Source organism: Syngnathoides biaculeatus, chromosome 8 (assembly GCF_019802595.1).
Source record: "Syngnathoides biaculeatus isolate LvHL_M chromosome 8, ASM1980259v1, whole genome shotgun sequence".
NCBI lineage: Eukaryota > Metazoa > Chordata > Actinopteri > Syngnathiformes > Syngnathidae > Syngnathoides > Syngnathoides biaculeatus.
The window spans coordinates 6484918-6495571 of NC_084647.1; the positions used below are offsets into that span (position 1 = coordinate 6484918).

Below are 10654 nucleotides of genomic sequence, written 5' to 3' on the forward strand. Positions count from 1 at the left end.
GGCGGCATGTGACCGCTCTGCGGTCTCGAGGTCTGTACCAACCTCCAGACCGAGACCGCCCGAACGGCGGCCCCCGTGAGCCCCCCGAGGGAGGCCGAGTGCGCGAGTCGGGAGGAGGGGGGGGGGGGTCGAGTCTATTCCCGCATTGTGCGAGCGAGCGTCACGCCAAATCACGCGGTCACGCTCATCAAGACGCTTTTCAGAGGCTTCTCTATGGTCCATTCATTTTGTTGTTCTTATTGATGATCGCTGAATTATGCTGTCAAAACTTTGCAGATGATAAGGACCTCGTATTTCACCATCTGTGAATCGATTTTTCCGCTCGATTGTCACTGAGGGTTAATAATAAACGTTTCATAAAAAAGTTGGGGATGTTTCGCTTTGGGGTGGATTTTTTTGAAATTTGTACTTCTCCGAAAAACTTCTATTTTGAACTTGGTACCGAGCGGCACGGTGGATCAGTTTGTAAAACGTTGGCCTCACAGTTCTGAGGACCCGGGTTCGATCCCGGCCCCGCCTATGTGGAGTTTGCGTGTTCTCCCCTGTGCCTGCGTGGCTTTTCTCCGGGTGGGCACTCCGGTTTCCCTCCCACATCCCAAAAATATGCAACATTAACTGGACCCTCTAAATTGCCCCAAGGTGTGTTTGTTAGTGCGACTGTTTTTCTCAATGTGCCTTGCGATTGGCCGGCGACCAGTTCAGGGGGTGCCCCGCCTACTGCCCGTTGACAGCTGGGATAGGATCCCAGCACTCCCCGCAACCCTCGTGAGGATAAGTGGCAAAGAAAATGGATGGATGGAGGTATGAAGGCATGCGACAGAAAGTCTTTCCTGTCTGCTCCAGGTAGTACTTCCTGTTAAATCACAACCTAAAATAATACCTAGCTTACAACGCAATAATTTAGCATATTATTTTTAGAATTATTGTTTTCTTGCGCGTTTGTTTCTATCATCTTTGCCCAGATCATTCTCTTTGCGAGCGGCTGCGTGACCCAGAGTGTGACCCGGAGTGTGACCCAGCGACACCTTGAGGAGTGACGCACCCCCTTGCTGACTTCAAAGCTGGTACTCCTCAACACCAATGATTAAAAATGTTTACTTGATAATATTTTTGGAATTGTTATTGTTCCGCCATTTGAATTTGTAGCCTTTTGTCCTGAGAAATTCGTAATAAAAAAAAGCGGGACACCTGTAAGGCTGACCCAGAACGGGTGCTGGAGTCGCAGCTGGTCAGCCGAACCGGTTTCTCCCCGTACGGGCCAAAATTGAAGACCTCGTCTGTCACCTTCATTTTTCATATTCAGTCCAGCGGTTGGGTTTAAACCCGACAATGATTGAAAAGTCCAATAATTTCAGTCCTCATACATGATATGTAAATACTGTACAGAGGGCAAGAGTTGGCGCCATCCGTCCATTTTCTTTGCAGCCTATCCTCACAAGGGTCATGAAGAGTGCCGGAGCCTATCCCAGCTGTCAACAGGCAGGAGGCGGGGCACAGCGTGAACTGGTCGCCAGCCAATTGCAGGGCACATAGAGACAGACAACAGCCGGTCTCAAAAATCACACCTACGGGCAATTTTGAGTGTCCAATTAATGTCGCATGTTTTTAGGATGCGGGAGGAAACCGGAGTGCCCACCCGGAGAAAAGCCACGCAGGCACAGGGGAGAACACGCAAACTCGGGACCTCAGAACTGCAAGGCCAGCGCTTTCCAGCTGAGACACCGTGCCGCCAACGAGTGGGTGCGTTATATTTGAATAATTTTATTGTTACATGATTATAAATGGGAGCGTTTGAGGAGCGATTATGACAGCGAGACATTCAGTCGTGCGTCGGAGAGCTTTTCATTAGTGTTTGTGTGAGCAGTTGACGAGCGTTCATGAGCCCAAAAAAAATTCTAAATTGTGTTTAATAGTTTATAAAATTAATCATTAATTAATGAATCATTAATAGTGTGTTAGAGACATTTGAATACTGAGACAATTAATCCTGAATTATGTCCATAATGGCCCCTCATAAAAGCCACTAGCACGCTCATTACCACATTTTCACTCTTATTCTCATTCTGTGTACCACGACTAAAATTTTTCCTGACCTGTACATTTACAAAATGTGCACTTTTAATTTTATTTTTACTTTTTTTTTTTTTAATGCCATTTCAACCCTGCGTGAATAAACAGGGAACCAATGAAAAGTTTGGTTCCAGGCGCCCGGTCACACATTTGCGCCCGAGGTGTAGTGGAGCAGAGGTCAGCCGGTCTCGAGACGGAACGAAAGAATCCGGAATATTATCCGAAGCATGTGATTTTTGTACGGGGGGGCATACGCAAAAGTTGTGGGCGCGCGTGTGTGATCACACATTTTGTCCGAGGACGGCCCCTGAACCGGCTCAGGGAGTTTGGAGGGAGCAGTTGACGGTGGGGCAGGGTGAGGAGAGCGAGGGTGGAAGGAGGTCCGGAGGCTCGGAGGGGGAATTGACCTTCTCAAGCAGCCCAAAAAGGTACTTGGAATAAATTTGTTTGTTTGCGTGTGTCTGACAACGCTGGGGTAACTTTTTCCCGTTTCAACGGGTGTTACAGTGACCGACCGAGTGCCAAGACTTCGTCATGAGGACCGCGTTTCCAGTCCTGCTTCTCCTGGACCTCCTCGGGGTCTGCTTTAGCCAGTTCCCCCGCCCCTGCGCCAACGCCGAGGCCCTCCGGACCAAGGAGTGCTGCCCCGCGTGGGACGGCGACGGCTCCGCCTGCGGGGCCCTGTCGGGCCGCGGTTTCTGCGCCGAGGCGCTGGTGTCGGACGAGCCCCACGGGCCGCAGTACCCGCACAGCGGGATCGACGATAGGGAGCGCTGGCCTTTGGCGTTCTACAACCGGACCTGTCGCTGCGCGGGAAACTACGGCGGTTTCGACTGCGGCGAGTGCAGATTCGGCTACTGGGGGGCCAACTGCGCAGAGTACAGGGAATCGGTGCGGCGGAACATCCTGACTCTGTCGGCCGCCGACCAACAAAAGTTCATCTCCTACTTGAACCTGGCCAAGAACACAATCAGCCCCGATTACGTCATCGCGACGGCGACCAGAGCGGAGATGGGCGAAAACGGCGAGAATCCCGCGTTCGCCGACATCAACACTTACGACCTGTTCGTCTGGATGCACTACTACGTGTCGCGGGACGCCTTCCTGGGGGGTCCGGGGAACGTGTGGACGGACATCGACTTCGCCCACGAGTCCGCCGCCTTTCTGCCCTGGCACCGGGTCTACTTGCTGCACTGGGAGAACGAAATAAGGAAGCTGACGGGAGATTTGAACTTCACCATCCCGTACTGGGACTGGAGGGACGCCGAGACCTGTGAGGTGTGCACGGACAACTTGATGGGGGGCCGCAGCCCCTTCGATCCCAACCTCATCAGCCCGGCCTCCGTCTTCTCATCGTGGAAGGCAAGATTCATTTTTTGTTGTTGTCATTTTGAATGAACTTATCCGCGTAAAGTGTGTATGATGCAAATCTTGAACCCTGGCTCAGAACACAAGTGATGATGATAACGATATAACGAAGTGAAAATGATCATTTTCCACTTATTTGTCCTGTTAAAATAGCTCAGTCGTCTTTTTGGAGCACCGTTTATCATAGATAGATAGAGAGAGAGAGAGAGAGAGAGAGAGAGAGAGAGAGAGAGAGAGAGAGAGAGAGAGAGAGAGAGAGAGAGATAGAGAGAGATAGATAGAGAGAGAGAGAGAGAGAAGAGAGAGAGAGAGAGAGATAGATAGATAGAGATAGATAGATAGAGATAGATAGATAGATAGATAGATCAAAAGAGGGAGAGCAAGATAGATAGATTTTTGCTTATTATACGTGCCCGGTGATTGGTTGACTCAAAGTCAGCCGGGAAAGGCTTCAGCCCACCCGTTGACCATAATTAGTGTAAGCGCTATTGAAAATGGATGGACTGACATCGCATGTTTGCCCGCCTACTCTCAAATTAATTTTTTTCAAGCAGAATGTTTTGATTTTTGCTGTTATTGTTGATGGATTTAGCTCTTTCTGAAATACCCGTCATGGATGACAGAATTAGCGCCATCTTGTGGCCTGTTGAGATTGAAGTTTATCCAAGGATGCAGTAGAAATTACAAGTCGTCACATGCATCCATCCATCCATTTTATTTGCCGCTTATCCTCGCCAGGACGCAGGGAGTGCTGGAGCCTATCCCAGCTGTCAACGAGCAGGAGGCGGGGTACACCCCGGTTGCCAGCCAATCGCAGGGCACATCGAGGCAAATAACCACATTCACAATCACACCTAGGGGCAATTTAGAGTGTCCAATTAGGGATGTGGGAGGAAACCGGAGTGCCCTGGGAAAACCCACGTAGGCCCGGGGAGAACATGCAAACTCCACACAGGCGGGGCCGGGATCGAACCCGGGTCCTCAGAAATGTGACCCCAGCGTTTTACCATCTAATCCACCGTGCCGCCAACAACTGAGGTCCCGGGTTCGATCCCGGGTTCAATCCAATCAATTTACCGGCATACATGCACTTTTTTCTCAATCAAATAATCCACAACTCGTTTATTATTTTTGAGTATTGATCAATAACTTCAAAATTATATTCAATTGCTGGCTAGTATTTTGTGGGTCGTATGTACTGTTCAAAACTATTAAAATTAGCAAGTATAAACAATTACGGGGGTGTGTCAATCAGAAGGCCTCAGTCCCTATTAGTTGAAGAGCACAACAATATTACAGTATCTACGCTTCGGAAGATTTTATGTTCACATCAAAAATGATGAAAAACTTGATTTCAGTCCTCACTTGGTACAAACAGATCTTGGGTTTATGCAAAAATGTTGTATTACTTGGGCTGTTTATACGTACCGTAGGTGATCTGCACTCAGCCCGAGGAGTACAACAATCGAGAGGCGCTGTGCAACGCCACAGGGGAGGGACCGCTGTTGCGTAACCCCGGCAACCACGACACCAACCGGGTGCAGCGACTCCCGACGTCGGCCGACGTGGACTTCGTCGTGGGCCTCCGCGAGTACGAGACCGGACCCATGGACCGATTCGCCAACATGAGCTTCAGGAACGTCCTTGAGGGTGAGATCAGTTCAAAAACAACAACAACAGCGACAAAAACCTTCACAATTACACTCTTACATTTGTATTACTTTACTCATATGGCTAACAAATGAATGTGAACATAATCCTCGGGATAATCTCTCTAATCTAGAGGGGGATTTTTCGTCCATTCGCAAGATCACACAGCGACAGATATTCATTATGCTGAAAACATCCATCCCATCCATTTCCTACACCCGTTATATTGGAATGAGGTCACGAAAGGTCGGGGGAAAAATTAATCACAGGCCCTGACACATCTATACAGTAAAGCCTCGGTTCTCGAACGTCCCCCGTTTTCAGATAAATTGGTTTTTGAACGAAAATTACGATATTTTTTTGCTTCTGAACAAAGATCGGTACTCGAATGCACCCGACAAAACCCGGAAATAACATAATGCACGCGGCGCAAGCAGTTCATTTTTGTTCATAAAAAAAGGCTGGAGGCCGAGTCGCTACAGATACAGCGATGCACTCAAACCTTAACCAAAAAATAAATGTATTAAATTATTTTATTATATAAATAATTTAAACTATACATGTATTTCTACGATGCAGTATATTATCAGGAAAAGCTAAAAAAATGCTTTAAAAAGAATTGGAATGCATTAATTCTTTTTCCATTCATTGTAATGGGAAACATCGATTTGGTTTTTGAACAATTCACTTTTCGAACCGTTTTGTGGAACACATTGTGGTCAAGAATCAAGACATCACTGTATTTCTTCTGAAAGATCTATACTGGTTTTTTTTTTTTTTTTTTTTAATATCAGTGTGGTTAAAGTTAAGATATCCATCCATGCACGCATCCAAATAATGTACTCTGACAGCCGTCTATGCAACAAAGATGAAGTAAATGTAATTCCAGGAGTATTACAGTACCATACTGAGGACATTAATTTTCAAGGGAAAAGACAGAAAGCATTTTAATGTTCTAAATATGGTATTACTTGACCAGGGACTATCGGGTACTTGGAACATTTCCGTATGACTAATTTATGTTATTACAGCATTATTATCTAAAGAACTGTAATTAGCACTGGTGTCAGTTGAGGGCATTGCTCCTTTACAAAAAAGTTGCTTCATTTCATAACGGCACGGTGCTAGACTTGCGATTAGTCACAGTCGGAAAGGCTGAAAAGAATTTATAGAATCATAATTCGTTTCAGTTACGCAACCATTCAATCACGTCCTGCTTGCCATTGCGGAGGATGTCCTGTCAGTGGCCCCCCAAAAGTGTGCGCTTGTGCCCACTTTACCCAAATATTTCAAGCAAAACTCAATAAATAAAATAAGGCCACAAAATTAGACACAGAACTTTTGTGTATTCAGAGAACGAGATGAGGGTGAACATCGCAATGAAGTGTAGGAAATGGAAAATCTATAAATCAACGTAAAAAAAAAAAAAATCGACATTTTAAAACATACTATCTTAAATACATGTTGATTTTTTTTTCATGTGGTGGGCGTTATTGGCTTTACTGCCTTGCATTTAAAAAAATTAAAAAAAAAAACTTTTCCCAAAGACACTAACCCGATCTACATTTCTGGGGCTCGTCTTTCAAAATAAACATAATCATATTTTCAACAGAACAAGTCCACTAGTGCGAGAATGGCCAATGTATACATTCCTGTCGTTGTAATAGAACTCGTGCACCTGTGTCATAAAATCACGGGACTTTTGTGTACGTCGCCATATTGCCGGTCAGACAAAGTATAGTTCAATGCTACGTCCGTTGAGACAAAACGAAAATATGTCTTACAGCGCGACGCCACCGTTTTGTCCGATACCGTTAAACATTTAGAGGGTGATAATAAATGAAGGTACGTGGAAAAATGAGAGACGCTTGGCATAGAGGAGCCATATTTAATGCCGAAGTTGATGTTTTCGCCGATAACAAATTTCACTGTTAGTTCGCTTTTGCTGGTCTTGGACAACTAGATCTACACGTGGATCTGGTGAGTAAGTCGACGAGATTTACACGGAAGAGTTTGAAAGCGTAGAAAAGTCTGGACGCATACAAATACTTGGTTGCTGGATCTGTTCTCAACGGGGAGACGGCTCGTGAACGCGGAAGCGTATTCGGCCACACGTTAACCTTTGCCGAAATCCGTCGACATTTTCAGCTGGTATTCAATACAAATACCAATATTTAAAAAGATGACCCCTGGTTTTACACAAACTCTCATTCATTAACTATGATTGAAAAATTAAAAGAGGACGCAGTCGTCTCCACGAAATGTACACGGAAGTGCTTGCGGCCACATGTTCTGCTGTGACAGACTGTTCATTTTTTTTTTTTTTGATACGCATTGCTCTCAAATGAGCTAACTTGCTATTATCAATACTTCTTGATAATTTGAGAAGAATAATTCCTACCTGAAGTGAAGCGATCGCTACACAGGCGTTGGGCACCATCCACGTTTAATTGCAGAGATCCATCGATATTTTCTGGCCTTTTCAGCTGGTATTCCATAGAATAATCTCTTTGAATATCTGTCTCGTCTGTTGCGACAACCGACGGTACAACAGTTCTCGGGCAATTTGAAAAATCCGCTCTGGTTCGACGGCTCCCGCAGCGCAGAGCAGCGAGATTTGACCTCCAAGATGGCGCCGTGCACGACCTATAAAGGAAGGTGTCGCAATACGTTTGTCTCTGGTCCGCTCAGGTTTTGCCAGCCCAGCGACGGGCATGGCGCTTCGAGGCCAGAGCACCATGCACAACGCCTTGCACGTCTTCATGAACGGCTCCATGTCCTCGGTGCAGGGATCCGCCAACGACCCCATCTTCCTCCTGCACCACGCCTTCATCGACAGGTGGTGTGGATCGCAGAAAACCTCCGTGACTTCATTGATTATTCACTCGACTATCATCCAACGTAACCAACCCATCTTCTTTTTGAACAGCATCTTTGAGCGCTGGCTCCGAACCCACCAGCCCGAGCGGAGCCTCTATCCGTTTTCCAACGCGCCCATCGGCCACAACGACGGCTACTACATGGTGCCGTTCCTGCCTCTCTATCGAAACGGAGACAATTTCCTCTCCACCAAATCAATGGGATACGAATACGCTTATCTGCTGGACCCGGGTCAGTCAAAAACATCACCGGTTTTCCGTGTTTGGGCCTCGCGCGTATGAACTCGCGTCGTTCTTTCCGCCTCCGCAGGCCAGAGATTTGTAGAAGAAATCCTGACGCCCTACCTGCAGCAGGCCCGGCAGATCTGGCGGTGGCTGCTGGGAGCCGGCCTCGCCGGGGCGGTCGTCGCGGCCGCCGTTGCGGCCGCTTCCGTCGCGGCGAGGAGGAAGTGGAGACGGAGCCGGAGGAGGAAGCAGGCCTCCATTTTCGGAGAGCGGCAACCGCTTCTCCAGAGCAGCTCGGAGGAAGGCTCGGCTTCGTATCAGACGACTCTGTAACACGCGCACACACACGTCGGAGTTTAAATGACAACAATGGGACGTTTGACAGATTTCCAATTTTACATCATATTGCAGCCGAATCAAAAATTTACAAACTTATTTCCATCACATCACAGGTGATATAAATCGAGATTGTAGTCTTCGCCGCATTTTGTGACGACCAAAACCAGAATTGATAAATGAAGCGAAAAAGTCATGTAATGCATCAACGTCACAAGTGGCGATAAAGATTAATACGTACGTTGATTTGGGCGCACCGACCGTCACGGAATTTTGGAAACCCCAAGCTACGATTCATTCATTCGCGATGTGTTTCAAACATTCACGAATCAGATACAGTGAGGATGTGCGCGTATACACGCGCCTGCACACTGGCAACCAAGTTTTATAAACGTCCACATCTTAATAATAGTAATGGAACAATACACCAACAATAATAATGATAATAAAATAGTAATAACAGTAACGATAAAATCACACATTTGAGTAAGCTCACTTCAAAAGATGTTTGTTGAATTTTAACACTCTCCATATACAGACATGAAATGGGTTTTAATTACGAATACATTTGTACCGTAATTCCCGGCCTACAGAGCGCACCTGATTACAAGCTCCGCCCAGTACATTTGTAAAGGAAATACCATTTGGTACATGCCGTGTAAAAGCCGCAAGTGCCCACATTGAAACGCGAGATATTTACAAAGAAAGACGGTACATAGAGAGTTTAACGCTAGCGCTACCGCGATAATCCTAATGCTAGCACCGGCGCGCTAATGCTAACGATAGCCCCGCGGCACTAACGACGCTTAAAAACCACTGAGACACCGCAGTAAGAGGCTAGCGCCGCCGTGCTAACTGAGCTGTTAAAAAAAAAAGACATACTGATAATCACTGAGACGCCGCAGTAACACGCAAGTGCCGCTGCGCTAACAGGGCCGCTAAAAAAAAAAAAAAAAACATACTGGTAAAAAGTCAATGAGACACTGCAGTAACATGCTAACGCTAGCATGGCACGAACAAGGCCGGTTAAAAAAAAAAAAAAACATACTGGTACAAATCACTGAGACACAGCAGTAACACGCTAGTGCAGCGCTAACATGGCCGGACCGGTATAAAGTCAGTGAGACACTGCAGTAACATGCTAACGCTAGCATGGCACGAACAAGGCCGGTTAAAAAAAAAAAAAAAAACATACTGGTACAAATCACTGAGACACGGCAGTAACACGCTAGTGCAGCGCTAACATGGCCGGACCGGTAAAAAGTCAGTGAGACACTGCAGTAACATGCTAACGCTAGCATGGCACGAACAGGGCCGGTTAAAAAAAAAAAAAAAAACATACTGTTACAAATCACTGAGACACGGCAGTAACACGCTAGTGCAGCGCTAACAGGGCCGGACCGGTAAAAAGTCACTTCCTCGGCACATATATTCCACCGGTCTCGCTCTTACCTTTTCCACTAGAGTGCCCCCTTGCGGCCGTTAGAAAAAAAAATGCACAAATTAGCCGCATCACTGCATAAACCACAGGGTTGAAAGCGTGTGAAAAAAGTTGCGGTTTATAGGCCGGAAATTATGGTAATTATTATTGACATTCTTATGAACCAATTTAAAAGGTAACGACCGTGTTTTTACACAAGTGAAGACAATGAGCGAAGCGCTGGTGCTAAAAGGATCGTAATGCACGTGACCTTTCACAGACCCTTTAAGCGTGTGTGAGTTGCTACATTAAAATCATTCCTGAGCCTCATGTTCTATGTGGTCCTTCAATTTAAAAAAAAAAAAGGAAACTTTTGCATAATCATACTCCACAAGGGACCCAAGATTGACTGTATATAGTTTGAATATTTTTGCTTCGTGTCTTTTGTAGAGATAATCTTCAATTAAACTAGCAAGCAAGTTTCTGGAATGTGGAAGGAAGCCGGTGAAAAACCACACAAGCACGGATCGACCGTGCAAACTGCAACGGGAATGCCCTTTGCCGAAATCCGCACCTGAACCTCCGAACTCTGAAGTCGACGTGCTCACCGCTAAGCGTCGCGTCACCCGCGGAGAAAACAAAATAAACCAACGAAATGAAAATGAGAATTGATTAGAACCACTGCGTTGGTTCTCATCCGGAAAAG

General features: G+C 46.3%; 2 protein-coding genes across 8 annotated transcripts in view; one reads left to right on the forward strand and one right to left on the reverse strand.

Moving 5' to 3' along the window:
• grm5b (glutamate receptor, metabotropic 5b) overlaps window positions 1-4887 on the reverse strand; it is a 68549-nt gene extending 63662 nt beyond the window's left edge. The window contains exon 1 of the mRNA XM_061826991.1: window positions 4867-4887. The gene's annotated coding sequence lies outside the window, so the exon portion shown is untranslated. The remainder of the gene's footprint in view (window positions 1-4866) is intronic.
• tyr (tyrosinase) overlaps window positions 1-10278 on the forward strand; it is a 22229-nt gene extending 11951 nt beyond the window's left edge. For 3 of the 7 annotated variants that reach the window (XM_061826997.1, XM_061826992.1, XM_061826998.1), the window contains exons 3-9: window positions 963-1064; window positions 1426-2498; window positions 2578-3432; window positions 4872-5088; window positions 7780-7927; window positions 8018-8199; window positions 8278-10278. In XM_061826997.1, coding sequence (XP_061682981.1) covers window positions 2605-3432; window positions 4872-5088; window positions 7780-7927; window positions 8018-8199; window positions 8278-8525 — 1623 coding nt within the window. In that variant the 5' untranslated portion in view covers window positions 963-1064; window positions 1426-2498; window positions 2578-2604 and the 3' untranslated portion in view covers window positions 8526-10278. The remainder of the gene's footprint in view (window positions 1-962; window positions 1065-1425; window positions 2499-2577; window positions 3433-4871; window positions 5089-7779; window positions 7928-8017; window positions 8200-8277) is intronic. The other 4 variants (XM_061826994.1, XM_061826993.1, XM_061826995.1 and 1 more) reach the window with 4 other exon arrangements.
• The last annotated feature ends 376 nt before the right edge of the window (window positions 10279-10654 follow it).